This window comes from Mustela erminea, chromosome 9 (genome assembly GCF_009829155.1).
Source record: "Mustela erminea isolate mMusErm1 chromosome 9, mMusErm1.Pri, whole genome shotgun sequence".
Taxonomy (NCBI): domain Eukaryota; kingdom Metazoa; phylum Chordata; class Mammalia; order Carnivora; family Mustelidae; genus Mustela; species Mustela erminea.
This window is the reverse complement of record NC_045622.1, coordinates 96844578-96858526: the sequence shown is the minus strand read 5'-3', so window position 1 is coordinate 96858526 and position 13949 is coordinate 96844578. Positions and strand designations below refer to the sequence as shown.

At 52.4% G+C, this 13949-nt stretch overlaps 1 protein-coding gene across 2 annotated transcripts; it reads left to right on the top strand.

Moving 5' to 3' along the window:
• Positions 1-3416: 3416 nt before the first annotated feature.
• RAPSN (receptor associated protein of the synapse) lies at positions 3417-12706 on the top strand. Of its 2 annotated transcripts, none has more exons than XM_032359979.1 (8): positions 3417-4061; positions 4462-4863; positions 9227-9385; positions 9930-10028; positions 10105-10227; positions 10740-10793; positions 11742-11941; positions 12411-12706. In XM_032359979.1, exons 1-8 carry the CDS (start codon positions 3870-3872, stop codon positions 12481-12483), a joined length of 1302 nt encoding a protein of 433 aa, XP_032215870.1. In that variant the 5' UTR covers positions 3417-3869; the 3' UTR covers positions 12484-12706. The 2 variants fall into 2 exon arrangements, with proteins under 2 accessions (XP_032215870.1, XP_032215871.1); XM_032359980.1 differs by having other exon boundaries at positions 3420-4061; positions 4525-4863.
• The last annotated feature ends 1243 nt before the right edge of the window (positions 12707-13949 follow it).

The window sequence follows — 13949 nt, the reverse complement described above, 5'->3', positions numbered from 1 at the left end:
ACTGCTCCGTGCCTCAGTTTCCTTATCTGTAAACTGGAGGAAACGCTTAGCCCAGAAAATGTCAGTTGTCATCTGCCAGTCTCTCACTTTTCCAGGGGCTGTGCGGGGGCTCAGGATACAAAGACAAATCGCAGCCCTTGTCCTAACAGAGCAGGACCTTGACATAAGTGTATGCAGTAGTCAGCGAAGGGCAGACCCTGGGGCAGAGGAAACCTTCCTCCTGTCAGATTTTCAAGTTTTGGGATCCTTTGAGTTCCCAGGTACCCAAGAAGCTCCCAGACTCCTTTGGGGCACAGATGCAGGCTGCCCACATCCTTTCCTTCCCGCCAAGCTCGGGTCTGGACTAGTGAGTGGGAGAAAATCTGCAAGCCCTTCAGTGCTGCAAGCCCTTCAGCACTTTCCTTGTGGGCCTAGCTTCCTTCCCCTCCGGGAGTTAACTTTCACTGAGGACCCACCTTCCCAGATGAGAGGAAGAGCCCTGCCGACTCCCTCTCGCCTCCTCTCCTAGCTTCCTGGGGTGGGGGTTGCAGAGAACTTCCCCCTGGGGTGTCCTGGTGGCCTTGCCTCATCTCCTCCACCTCCGCTGGGCTGTGACCCTGGCGCACAGACCCCTAAGCTGGTGATGTGCCCGCTGCTCCAGATTGCCCCTCTCTGGACCTGCTTTGCTCACAGTAAACAGGAAGCCATCTCTGCCCCGGGCTGGGGCAGGAACATGGCAGATCGGCTGTGAAGCCTGCAACAGTTGCTTTACCTTTCAAAAATTAGACCTTTTTCCCATTCATTCATTCATTCATTCAGCACATTTACTGAGTAATCCGTGTGTGCCTGGCCTTGCTCTAGAGATAGTGGTGGCTGAGACATCATTGCCCACACATCTGAGTCGGAGAAACAGATGATGAGCAAATGACCTTATTGATGACTGTAAAATTATAGAGAGAAGTCTTGTATCAGAATGGAATGTAATTCTCCATGAGAGCGTAACAAGCTGACTCACCCTAACTAGAATGTCACTAGGCAGAACGTTGGGGTGGGGAGGAGGAAAAGAATCAAGATGTACAAAGGTCCTGGGGCAAACAGTTTGGCAATTCTTCAGAAGCTAAAGAAATCAACACAATGAACACAGGAAGATTTGTACACGAATGTTCATAGCGCCCTTGCTCTTTACCAAAGCCAAAAAAGTGAAACAACGCCCCAAATGTCCACCAGCTAATGAATGGCTAAATAAAATGGTAGATCCATACCATGAATACTACTAACCATAAAAAGAAATGAAGTACTGATTTCCAGGACCGATGAACCTTGAAAACGTGAAGCTAAGTGAAAGAAGCCAGTCCCCAAAGGCCACGGATTGTATGATTGCATTTACATGAAATGGCCAAATTAGACAGTTCCATTGAAAGTAGATAGAGGCTGCGGAGTACATGGGTTTGCTCTGGCTCCCGCAGTGAACTATCAATGGGGCGCCTGGCTTCCCACAGAGCGTGCGGCTCTTGATCTCGGGGTCGTGAGTTTGAGCCCCACAATTGGTGTAGAGATTGTTTAAATAACTAAACCTAAACATCGAAGTGCCACAGACGGAGTGGCTTAAACAATAGAAATTTATTTTCTCACAGTTCCAGGGGCCAGTAGTCAGCGATCAGGTGGTTGAGAGGGTGGCTTCCTTCTGAGGCCTCTCTCCTTCACTTGTAGATGGCCTGATCTGTCACTAGTCAACCTGGATTAGGGCCCACCCTAATGACCTCACTTTACTTCATTAGAGATGGTGTCTCCAAGTACATCCCATCTGGGGGTTAAGAACTCAACATATGAGCCTGGGTTCTTCAGTCGGTTAAGGATCTACCTCTGGCTCAGGTCGTGATCTCAGGGTCTTGGGATCAAGTCCCATGTTGGGATCCCACGCTCCGGATCCCTGCTGATTTGCTTCTCTCTGCCTCTCCCCCTGGTTGTGCCCTCTCTCTGTCAAGTAAATAAATAAAATCTTAAAATACACACACACACACACACACACACACGCACTCAGAGGAGTCTCTGAGGTTTAAAAAAAAAAACAAAAAAAAAAAGAATTCAATTTATGATCCTGGGTGGCTCAGTTGGTTAAATGTCTGACTCTTGATTTCGGCTCCAGTTGTGATCTCAGGACGGTGAGATTGAGCCCCGAGCACTGGGCTCCGTGCTCAGCATGGAACGTGCTTGAGATTCTTTCTCTCCCTCTTCCTCTGCCCCTTCCCTGGGTCCATGTGTGAACACTCTCTCGCACCCTCTCCCTCTCTCTCAAATAACTAAATAAAACTTTAAAAATTAAAAAAAGAATTGGGGCACCTGGGTGGCTCAGCCAGTTAAGCATTTGCCTTCAGTTCAGGTCATGATCTTGGGGTCCTGGGATCGAGCCCTGTGTCGGGCTCGCTGCTCGGTGGGGAGCCTGCTTCTCTCTCTGCCTCTTTCCCTGCACATTCTTTCTCTTTCTCTCTCTCTCAAATAAATAAAGAGGATCTTTAAAAAGAGAATTCAGCATATGAATCAGGGAGGACACAATTCCACTATAACTGGGGGAATGGAGTGACTGGTCATCAGTATGGGCTTCTTTTTGACATGGTGAAAACGTTCTGGAATGAGTGGTGATCAATGCACAAATTTGTGAATGTACTAAAAACTGTCCACACTGAAAGGATGAGCTTTGCCCCAGAGCAAGAAGGAGCCTGGTGTGCAGAGAGGAAGGAGAAAAATGGGGGAGGCGAGCTGATGGAGTTTGCGGGGCCCCATTACCTAGGGCCTCTCAGTACTAGGAGCCCCCACATTTCAAGAGTCTCCTCCCTGAATAAGACACTGCCCTTCTCCACAGTGTCTGGTGTTAGAGCTCATTATTAGGGACCTTTCAAACTGGGGTGGGGATTGGGATTGGGACACTTCTTAACCCTTCAGGGGTCAACTCCTGTCCCTGGTAGGCGGTGTGTCATGGAGCAGACGGACACAGCTTGGGATGACCTCCCGCTCTTCTACGTCCTCGTCAACTAATAAGTCATCAGTTCCAACAGTCCACTGCGGTGGGTAGTGGTACACTCTGGCCCAAAGTCACACTGTCCACACGGCTAATAAAAGGCAGAGTCAGCCTGGGTCCAGGGGCCCCGCTGTTCCCCACCACCCTGTGCTGTTCAAACAGCCCCTGAGTCAGGGTTTATGAGGTCATGATTGCCCTCATTTGACAGATGAGGAAACTGAGGCACGGAGGGGTGAATAACTTGGCTTGGGCCATACTGTGAGCTAGGACGAGATGTTGGGAATGGTGTGGGCATGCCTATGGATTAGAGCCGTCGGTGCCCAGCAAATCCCAGAAACAAAGCCGGAGGGAGGGTAGTTCTAGGGAGAGGGCTGTGATAGGGAGAGGCAGGTCTCAGGGCTGGCCACCTGCCTCACTGCATCGCTGCTTCCTCCAGGCCCTCAGCCCATCCCTGGAGGCGGCTCCTTGGCCAGACTGCCTGGAGGGCCTACTCTGCCAGGGAAGTCGGGGTCAGTGTCAGAGGAGCTGAAGAGACACCAAAGGGGGTGCCTGGGGAGCAGAGTGCCTGGATCCCTGGGCAGCCGCCTCCCAGCTTGGGGGTGGGTACAGCCGAGGCCCGCGTGACATTGTGGCTGACATTCCTCAGCGGCCACGTGGCCCCAACTGGCAGGGACAGCTGCAGACAGGGGCCGGACCAGCTTTGTTCCCAGGGTGGCGCCCGCTCTCCATCCAGGCCCTGCTCGGCTCCTGCCTGGTGCGGCTCTCCTTCCTGGGGCTCCGTGGGCAACTGGCACTGGGGTCCCTGCCATGAACGCCTAGAAGCCCAGAGCCACCAGGGTCTCTCTGTCCTCCTGTGGCCCAGGGCTCTGGAAGGATGGGGCAGGACCAGACGAAGCAGCAGATTGAGAAGGGGCTCCAGCTGTACCAGTCTAACCAGACAGAGAAGGCACTGCACGTGTGGATGAAGGTGCTGGAGAAGAGCGCGGACCTTGTGGGGCGTTTCCGCGTGCTGGGCTGCCTGGTCACAGCACACTCGGAGATGGGCCGCTACAAGGAGATGCTGAAGGTGGGCCCAGGCTGGCTATCCCCAGGCTTCCGACCCTCCCGCCGCCTCAGACACCCCCTGTCCCCTAGGCTAGCCGCCCCACGGGGGCTCGGAGTCTAGTCGAACACCCTGCGGCCTTGAACTTGGCCCTGAGACTGAGGCAGAGCTTTTCCACTTCAGGGTTTGGCCATCTCCAGGCTGGGTCTGGCAGCTAGTTTCCAGCCTTCCCGTTTGGGATTCTGAGTTGGAGCCTGGGGCGGTGCCTAGGCTCCAGGTTTGGGGCTGGGGGTAGAGGGTGGGTGGGTGGCCCAGGTAGGCTGGGGCCGAAAGGTGAGGGCTATGGGTCTGAGTGTGGCTCCGAGTCTGGTGCATCCAGCCCATGGCCAGAGAGGACTCACCCGAGGCCTTGGCTGTGAGGCAGGGAGGAGGCCCCGGTGTGAAGCTCGGAGGCCGGGCTGACCGCCCCACCCCCACCCGCGGGCAGTTCGCTGTGGTGCAGATCGACACCGCGCGGGAGCTGGAGGATGCTGACTTCCTTCTGGAGAGCTACCTGAACCTGGCACGCAGCAACGAGAAGCTCTGTGAGTTCCACAAGACCATCTCCTACTGCAAGACCTGCCTCGGCCTGCCGGGCACCAGGGCCGGCGCCCAGCTCGGCGGCCAGGTCAGCCTGAGCATGGGCAATGCCTTCCTGGGCCTCAGCCTCTTCCAGAAGGCCCTGGAGAGCTTCGAGAAGGCCCTGCGCTATGCCCACAACAATGACGATGCCATGCTCGAGTGTCGCGTCTGCTGCAGCCTGGGCAGCTTCTACGCCCAGGTCAAGGTGGGCCCGGGGCGCAGGGGCCGGGCGGGGGCAGGGGGCGGGCTCGGGTCCCCTGTCACCCTCTTGTGAGCCACGCTCCCCATTCAGGACCTTGCTCAGTCCTCCCATGCAGGACAGTCTGAGAAGGAAGGCTCACCCAGGAAGGTGGGGGCTTAGCAGGAAAGGCAGGGCCAGGATTCACACCTTGGTCTGTCTGCCTTCCTGGGGGAATGGGAGGCTCCTTGTGAGGACTGGCCATGAACCCATACTGCTCTGTGTCTGCTCTGTGGTCTTGACATCTCTCATCTCTGAACCGTGGTAGGGACATCTATAAAACCGGGGAGGATAGGGCCCACCCTCCACCGCGGTTATAAGGACTCATTCCTCTGTGCCGGGCTCTGTGGGCTTGGGATGCAAGCAATGAAGACAACAGCAAAGCCCCTGGCCTTGTGAAGCTTGCATTCCAGAAAAAGTCAAATAAACACAAACAGTACATCAATCATGCAGCGGGCCAGAAAGTGCTTAAGAGAAAGGAAAGCGGAAAGGAGGTGGAAGTGCCGAGAATGGGGTGTTGCAAATTTCAAATAAGGTGATTGGAAGGCCTCATAAGGGAGCTATCAGTCTGATGACTGGAAGCACATGAGAGGGTTAACCGTGACAACAGCGAAAGCAAAACCCTGCCCTGGGTTGGGACGGTGTGGGGACATAGCTGGCCTGGTTCCAGGGACGGTGGAGGCCAGCATGGGTGCTACACGTGTGTGAGAAGGATGGAGCAGGTGGTGAGAACCAAGAGGTAAGGGGGGAGGGGAGAAGGCAGGTCGGGATGAACTGATGGCTCCAGGGACCCATGGCTTGTCTCTGGTCAAGTGCTTGTTCTCCTGGGACCCCTAGGCATCCAGGCTGTGCTTGACCCATGGGGCATGTTGGTGCCGGGCACACAGTAGATGCTTAATAAATCTTGGGGCCAATAGCTATTAAATGCTGATGAATCAGAGGTGGGGTACGAGGAAACGAAGCTCATCCCGGACCAGCCCGAGGATTTTGTTTTTAGCAACCAGACATAGGAAGAACCCACTCAGATTCGCTAGATGGGAGAGGGATGGGGTGTTTTAAAACCTTTTTTATTATGAAGACAATTAACTATACAGGAAAATCGAGAGAAGGATATACGGAGACTCCACAGCCCCACCACGTAGACTGAACAATGATTAATTACTATGATGCCATATTTGATTTACGCTTTTTAACTGAAGCGTTGTGACGGGAAATTATAGACATCATGATATTTTACCCCAAAGTAGTTCAGTATGCATCTGTGAAAGAAAAAAAGAGAGACATTTTCTTATATAAGGACACTTTCTTACATAATCCCAATTATCTCTTGAGTTTCTCTGCTTATCCTGAAAACACGCCTCTACCCTTGGCTTCTATAAATTGGAACACAGACCCGAGGCACGCGAGCAGTGAGCATTGTCTCCTGAGTCTATTCCAGTGGAAGATTTCTCCCTTCCCCTTCGTTTTCCGGGATTTGTCTAACAAGGCAAACTGACTGCCCTGTAACAGCTTTCATCTCATCGTCCCATCCTTCCGCGAGGAGTCACGTGACTGTGAATTGTCTCACTTCTTCCTCCCCTTTGCTCCCTTGCAAACTAGAGCTTAGTGACCAGGGCGGGTCACACCTTTTTGGTGAGAAGACTGTAAGCGTTGTTGCGTGTTTTATCACCTCCAGTAGCAGGGGGGCGACAATCCCATCCCTCTGTTTTAGGGTTAACGTATTTTCCCTTTGTGACCAGCAGGTGAACTGGCGCGGGGGGTGGGGTGGGGGGGTGGGGGGTGGGGGGCGGTGACGCTCTGGCCCCCTGGGAAAAAATTCAGTTCTGCGGCCACAGTTTCCATAATGGATTTAACATCCAGTGATGTTTCTTGCCTGAATTAGTTCTCTTATTTCAACTGAAAGGAAATGCCGATCTCAAAGTTCCACCTATCCTTCCACAGTTGTTGGGGTTTTCTCTAAGGAAGAACTCTCCCCCATCAGTTAGGGCTAGTTGGCTCCTCTGAAAGGCAGTTCCTACAGGAAAGTTGGAATAAATACTTTTTCCTTTCCTTTAGTTCCTACTTTGATGAGGAGGAGTCAAAGTCATAGCTGCCTTCAGTGACCACACTCATTTGTCTTGCTTTTTGGAGTACTGTTATGAAATCCTGGATTTTAAAAAAATATGCAGTCTTCTTCAGTTAATAGCAATATTGTGCTTTGTGATGCTCAAATTATTGTGACTTTAGGTAATGGAATTCCTTCAATAAGGCTCCTGTGTCCTTTTGGAGAGACTTCATTTAAACACTGAAAGTGCTTTTGTTTTCTGGAACAATAAACTGTCCCAGGCTCAATTTGTATATTCCCTGCCCCAGACCTGGAATCAGTCATTTCTCTGGGTTGTTTTTGGTGGGAAATTGTATTAAAGACCAAATGTGGGTTCTAAGGTGCTCATTGCTACTGGGTTGTGATGGCTTCGAAGTCTTTGTAGTTGCCAAGACCCCGGAAGTTTACGCTAATATTTGCAATTCAAATCTAATGTTTCAGGATTTTCCTTAATTTATTTTAATCTGGACTCTCTTTTTCCTTAGACTGAAAATGTTGGCTTTTAGCAACACGACTGCATATTTATTTTATCCTACAAAATACACAAAATACTTCCCAAAGATAATACCAATATTACTTTTTTAAAAAAGAGACAACTGAAGGAAGTTTAAGATTTCTTTGCCCTTCTTTTGTCTTTGTCAAATATCCCACTTTGGATGAACGTCCAAGGACATACATTCCAAGGTCATTTGAAATAATTATCTTTTTCTGTGTGGTTATAGTACTATAATGCAATATAATACTTTGCAATATAATAATATCTTATTTAATGGTATATTGTATTATTATATTATAGTAATCCTATAATTAAACATTATCATAATTAATGAATTATGTTAATAATTCCATTTTCTATTTTTTTGCTTTTAAAAAAATTAAATTAAAAACTTCTGAAGCTGTAAAACACTTACATGCCTTCAAATTTAAAAGGTGCCCCATAACGGACACTGGGCTGGCTTGGTTGGTGGAGCGTGGGACTCCTGATCTCAGGGTCATGAGGTCCTGCCCCATGTTGCGCACAATGGTTACTTACATAAATAAAACTTTTTTTAAAAAGTACGTAACAAAATTTGTGAGGAACAAGCCTTTGTTGGGGTTATCAAGAGTTCTCTTTTGGTCATATGAACTTGGAGATGCTTGTTAGATATGAAGTGAAAGATCAAATAGATTTCCCACAAGAAAGAGCAGAGCTATAGGGCTGTAGCTGAAGGGACATGAGGTTGTTTGATTTTTTTTTTTTTTTAAGATTTTATTTATTTACTTGACAGACAGAGATCACAAGTAGGCAGAGAATCAGGCAGAGAGAGAGAGAGGAGGAAGCAGGCTCCCTGATGAGCAGAGAGCCCGATGCGGGGCTCGATACGGGGCTCGATACGGGGCTCAATCCCAGGACGCTGGGATCAGGACCTGAGCCAAAGGCAGAGGCTTTAACCCACTGAGCCACCCAGGCGCCCCTGATTTTTTTTTTTTTTTTTTTTTTAATGAGGTAAGAAATGGCAGAATGCATTTGTACTACGATGGGAGTGATTGAGTCGAAAGAGATGGAGGCTTGGTTCCAGAGCCCCGTGGAGGAACTCACTTCTGTAGGAGCCGGGGTCCTTCTCTAGGGTGGCAGGAAGGAGACAGACTGGTCCATCTCGAGGATTTGGTGGAGAAGGGAGTCCTCTCTGACTTTCTTCTGTTTTCCCTGTGGAGTATGAAGCAAGGGCATTAGCTGGTAACAGACAGGTAGAAAGAGTACTTGGAGGTTTGAGGAGAAAGAAAGGATGATTTCACTGCCTCAGTGAGTCTGTTCCACGTTCTTCGGCGCCGACGGCGCTGGCAAGCGGGCACTGAGCCGTTGGTGAGCACCCGCTGCCGCGTACTGGAGGGCAGACACGAGTGGGGGGCCCGGTACTCCCCCTTTGTGTGAGAGGAGACGCCAGCTGTATTTTTGTGCCTTCTCACTCATTCTTTCATTCAACAAATATCCGTTGTGCTAAGAACTAAGTGCCAAGAACTGTGCTAGGCTCTTGGGATGCGTCCGCAAACAGATGAGAATTCCTCCGTTCATGGAGCGCACACCTTTCCGGTGGCCGTTCCCTCTGCCTGGACCACTCGCTCCTGGGAGCCCGAGTGAGTGAGTGAACACCAGCGGGGCCTCTGAGCTGATGGAGAAGGCAGGCCCTAGAGCCCTGGACTTCAGGGCAGCTCCTGCCATTCAGTGTGCCCCATTCTTGTCCCACCTCCTCCCTGTGTCCCCCGCAGGACTACGAGAAAGCCCTGTTCTTCCCCTGCAAGGCCGCAGAGCTCGTTAGCGACTACGGCAAAGGCTGGAGCCTCAAGTACCGGGCCATGAGCCAGTACCACATGGCCGTGGCCTACCGCCTGCTGGGCCACCTGGGCAGCGCCATGGAGTGTTGTGAGGTGGGGCAGGAGGGAAGATGGGCAGGTGGAGGGTGGCGGTGTGGGCTAGGATGTCCCCCTTCCCTATCAGCCCTCTCAGGGCCCCAAGATCTCCCCTTGACCCCCTTCTCCATGAGTTCCTGGAGGATGCGTTTGTTCTAACTACCCTCCACCCCCCACCCCTGCCTCTGGCTGCAAAACTTCACTCCCTTCCAGTCCATTCTCAGGGGAGGGAGTTTCCCTCTGCCCTCCCCCCACACATCCCCTCTGTGGGGCACTTTAAGCAGGAGAGCTGGTCTCTGGAGTGCCACAGACCTGGGTTCAAATCCTGCGTTGCAACTTACCAGCCAGGTGCCCTCGATCGAGTCATCTCTGTCCACTTCCCTGGATGTTGTGAGGCCTCAGTGGGGCCGTAAGTGGGGCCACAGTACCGTGCTAGGTGTACTGGGCCCCAAGGATGTTGGTGATCCTTGGGCTGCCCTGTCAGAGGGGCCCACTGAATAATGACACCCCAGCATTGGGGGGGGCAGGTGTGCAGGCCTGAGCCTCCAGCCTCCCTTCACAGGAATCTATGAAGATTGCTCTACAGCACGGGGACCGGCCGCTACAGGCGCTCTGCCTACTCTGCTTTGCTGACATCCACCGGAGCCGCGGGGACCTGGAGGTGAGTTCCCTGGGGTGCACAGGGAGGGGTGGCAGGCCTGGCCCAGTCTGACTGCACCCTCCCCCTGGCTGTGCAGACAGCCTTCCCCAGGTACGACTCCGCCATGAGCATCATGACTGAGATTGGAAACCGCCTGGGACAGGTGCAGGTGCTGCTGGGCGTGGCCAAATGCTGGATAGCCAGGAAGGCGCTGGACAAGGTGAGGCGGGCCCGTTTCCTGCAGCCCCTGGCTCTCCCCAGTGCTCCCATTTGGAGCCAGTAGGTTAGCCTACAATCTGTGGGGCTGGTCCTGGGCAGGACTCTTTCAGAGATTTTGTCTAACATCAGCCTCACCTGAATCCCATGAGGTGAGTCCATTCCAAGTTATTTTCCAGACTCAGAGAAGTCCCATGATGTGCCCAGACCCAGAGCTAGCAAAGGGCCAGAGCTGGGTTGCAACTCAGGATGTTTTAACGGCTTTCACGATTTCACGACACTCAGTAAGACAGGAATATTCTTCCCATTCTGTATCTGAGTAAACTGAGGCAGCAGGTAACTTGACCACACAGCTCTGTGACTGCTTTTGTTACGTTCATACGCAGGGCAGCCGGCCAGTGATGCTGCCCTCCCCAGGCCTGCCCAGGCCTGCCCCTCTCAGCCCCTTCCTTTCCTGGGAGCCAAGGCCTCTGTTAGACAGCTCTGCCTGCAGCCCTGCCTGTGCTTGCCTTTCAGGCTCTGGATGCCATCGAGAAAGCCCAGGACCTGGCCGAGGAAGTGGGGAACAAGGTCAGACCTGATTCTGTCTCCTGGGTCTGGAATCAAGAGCCCAATGGGAACTGGGGTGTGGGGAGAGGGCTTCCCTGAACCCTTCTGGATCTCCAGGAGCTGCCCCCAACCCATTCCCAGACCCTGGCTGTTTCTCGTTCACACACAGAGCACTTTAGAGGGCAGGGAAGAATTCCACAGCTCAGAGGACATCAGAATTCCTCAGAGCTTCTTGGTGGTCATTAAAACCTCCAACAGTGGGTCTGCTAAGAGCTGGGCACACACAGGCTCTTCTAGGTATTGGTCCCACTCTTCACTGTCTACCGGCAAGGTGGGCACTCCAAGCCACATTTTACAGGTAGGGAAATTGAGGCTCAGGGAAGGTGCTCCGGGTCCCACACTTTGTACCTGGTCTGTCTTAACTCCTAAGTCCGTGCTCCTCCTGTAGTATATGTGGCCTCTCGAATTTAGTGATTGTATCCAAACCTTTAAATGTTGAAAACAGGCTCAGTATCTAAAAGATACGAATTTCTTTGAGATCTGGTGCAGAGCCCAACTAAAATGCCAAAGATCTTTGTTTTTGGATAGGTTATAGCAACTCAGTTTTACCCAAGTATCTCAGGTCGGTCAGAAATGCTGACCCGATGTGTGTATTTAATTAACAAAAACAGGAGAGCAAATGGAGTCAATGCAGCGGATCTGGTCAATAAAGTCCTTCATAAACATGGGGTTCCTGGCGAGTTCTAAGGGTTTGGACCTCCTGCCTCACCCATCCCGTCATTCTGCACAAGGGGAAACCGAGGCCGGGAGAGGGCAGGACTGGTTTCCTAGGCCCATCCGAGAGGCAAGAAGGCCGCCGGGACCAGACCCTGTGTGTCCTGACCGCTGCGTGGGGCCCCGGGGACAGCTTCTCGGGCCGGGCAAGGGGGTGGTGCTCACCAGTACTGACCTGGTCCCTGCTGGCCCCAGCTGAGCCAGCTCAAGCTGCACTGCCTGAGCGAGAGCATCTGCCGCAGCAAGGGGCTGCAGCGCGAGCTGCGGGCACACGTGGTGCGCTTCCATGAGTGCGTGGAGGAGACCGAGCTCTACTGCGGCCTGTGCGGTGAGTCCATCGGTGAGAGGAATAGCCGGCTGCAGGCCCTGCCGTGTTCCCACATCTTCCACCTCAGGTGAGGGCTCCCAGCCGGTGGGCAGGGGGCACCGACGGTATCTTTGGGGTACGCTGGGGCCCCCGCTGGCCTGACCACAGTAGTAACACTGAATGTAGCCCCCTCTGCGTTCCAAGCATGTTCTAAAAGCTTCCCCTGTAATAACTCATTGAATCCTTCCAGCAGCCCTAGGAGGTGGCCATCACGATTCTCCCCAGAGAGAATTCAGAGAGGCCTCTCAAAGGCCACGGGACTCACACACCCAAGGCTAGACCTGCCTCAGGGCTGTGACAGCTACTGGCCTCCATACTGACCTCCTGACTACTGACTTCCTGGAAGCCCCAGGACTGAGTGCCAGGGGCAAGCAGGGCCACCAGGAGGAGCCTGGGGGCCGTCCCAGCTCCTGCAGAGGGGAGGGAAGGAGAGAGAGCCCAGGCCCAGGACAGAAGCCTGGGTTCAGTGAATGGACAGAACTCCTTTGCCTCCCAAGGTGCCTGCAGAACAACGGGACACGGAGCTGCCCCAACTGCCGCCGCTCCTCCATGAAGCCTGGCTTTGTGTGAGTCCCACCAGCAGCCTTGGGCTTCTGCCTCATCTCTCCCTGCTCCTTGTCCATCATCCTGCTGGAGGGCCCTGACTGGTCACACCTTAGACCCTGTTTAGCCCTGGGCAGCGGCCTCCTCCAACCTGCCAGGGTCCAGGGCCTGCCCACTGTTGCGCCTCCAGGCTCGGCTGCCCTCTCTGCCTCTTTGTACTTTGCTCTTTATAGAAAAATAAACTGTTTGTACCTGAGCCCAGTGATTCTGACTCTTTTTGTGGGTGTGCAGACAGCTCTGACAAGTGTGAATTTGGGGTCAGCAGCTTCTGGGAGGACTCACTGAACAACCCTGGGCAAGTCACTTAACCTTTAGCAAATGCAGTCATTTGAAGAAATTTCTGCTTTCAACTGCTTCCAAGAAAACCACTAGACAGGGGCACCCGGGTGGCTCAGTGGGTTAAAACTTCTGCCTTTGGCTCAGGTCATGATCCCAGGGTCCTGTGATCCAGCCCCACATCGGGCTCTCTGCTTGGCAGGGAGCCTGCTTCCTCCTCTCTCTCTGCCTGCCTCTCTGCCTACTTGTGATCTCTGTCTGTCAAATAAATAAATAAAATCTTTAAAAAGAAAGAAAGAAAGAAAGAAAGAAAGAAAACCACTAGACAGAGTCCCACCAAGTTTAGGGGTTCTTTGCGAAGGCTTGGCTGAAAATATATGTCATGTGGCTTACATGAAGTTCATTTTAGGGGTGCCCTGGGTCTTGCCGTAGAATCATAAGCAGAGATCCTCCAGAGCAATGGGACACAGATACAACAAAAATGAGTCTTATATGACCCAAAGATCTGCCCTAAGCCTTGAGATGACAAGAAACGATTACAGATGTGAGTCATAATGTTTTTTAATTGTAGAGGTTGTTGTCAATTCCGCTCTTCCCACGTGGGCAGTTCTGGGGCACCTACTCAGAAGTTAACAGAAACAGCGATTTCTCTTTAAAACTGGTTAATGATTCTCTCTGGGATCTTGGGCATGCCTTTTTTTTGGCTCTCTGCACACGGCTGGCGTATGTTGTCTATGGTTTGTGAGGCTGAGCCAGCTCCCGAATCACCGAATTCCTAGTTGCACCAGATTCTGAAGTCGAATCATCCCCTTGCAAAGCGCCCTTTCAGGTGCTGGCTAGATTAAGACTACATTTCCCAAGGGCCCTCGAGGTCCCATCCCTTCTTCCTCCCCTTCCGGTTTTGCATCCAGGCTCCGCCCACTGCGCGCCCCGACCAATAATAGCAAATCCACCTGTCCCTCCCGGCTTAAAACAGGACGAGGGTGGTTACGTTTCAAGAGTGGGGGGGGCGGGTCCTGTGTCCCGGGTTTTGTCTTTTGAATCGGAGAAGCAGATTCATTGCGGTAGTGGCGGCGGGAACTAATTCAGTCAGGAGTCAGGAATTGGAGAGAGAGTCTGTCCCTGGTCAGGAGCAGGCGTTCGGAAAGATAGTATTA

What these genes read in the sequence shown, in the direction of transcription:
- RAPSN (XM_032359979.1), top strand. Translation starts at nt 3,870, where the DNA reads ATGGGGCAGGACCAGACGAAGCAGCAGATTGAGAAGGGGCTCCAGCTG. An exon ending in GCGCCATGGAGTGTTGTGAG is followed by an intron (nt 9,386 to 9,929) that starts GTGGGGCAGGAG and finishes CTCCCTTCACAG; the next exon opens with GAATCTATGAAGATTGCTCT. An exon ending in CCGAGGAAGTGGGGAACAAG is followed by an intron (nt 10,794 to 11,741) that starts GTCAGACCTGAT and finishes TGCTGGCCCCAG; the next exon opens with CTGAGCCAGCTCAAGCTGCA.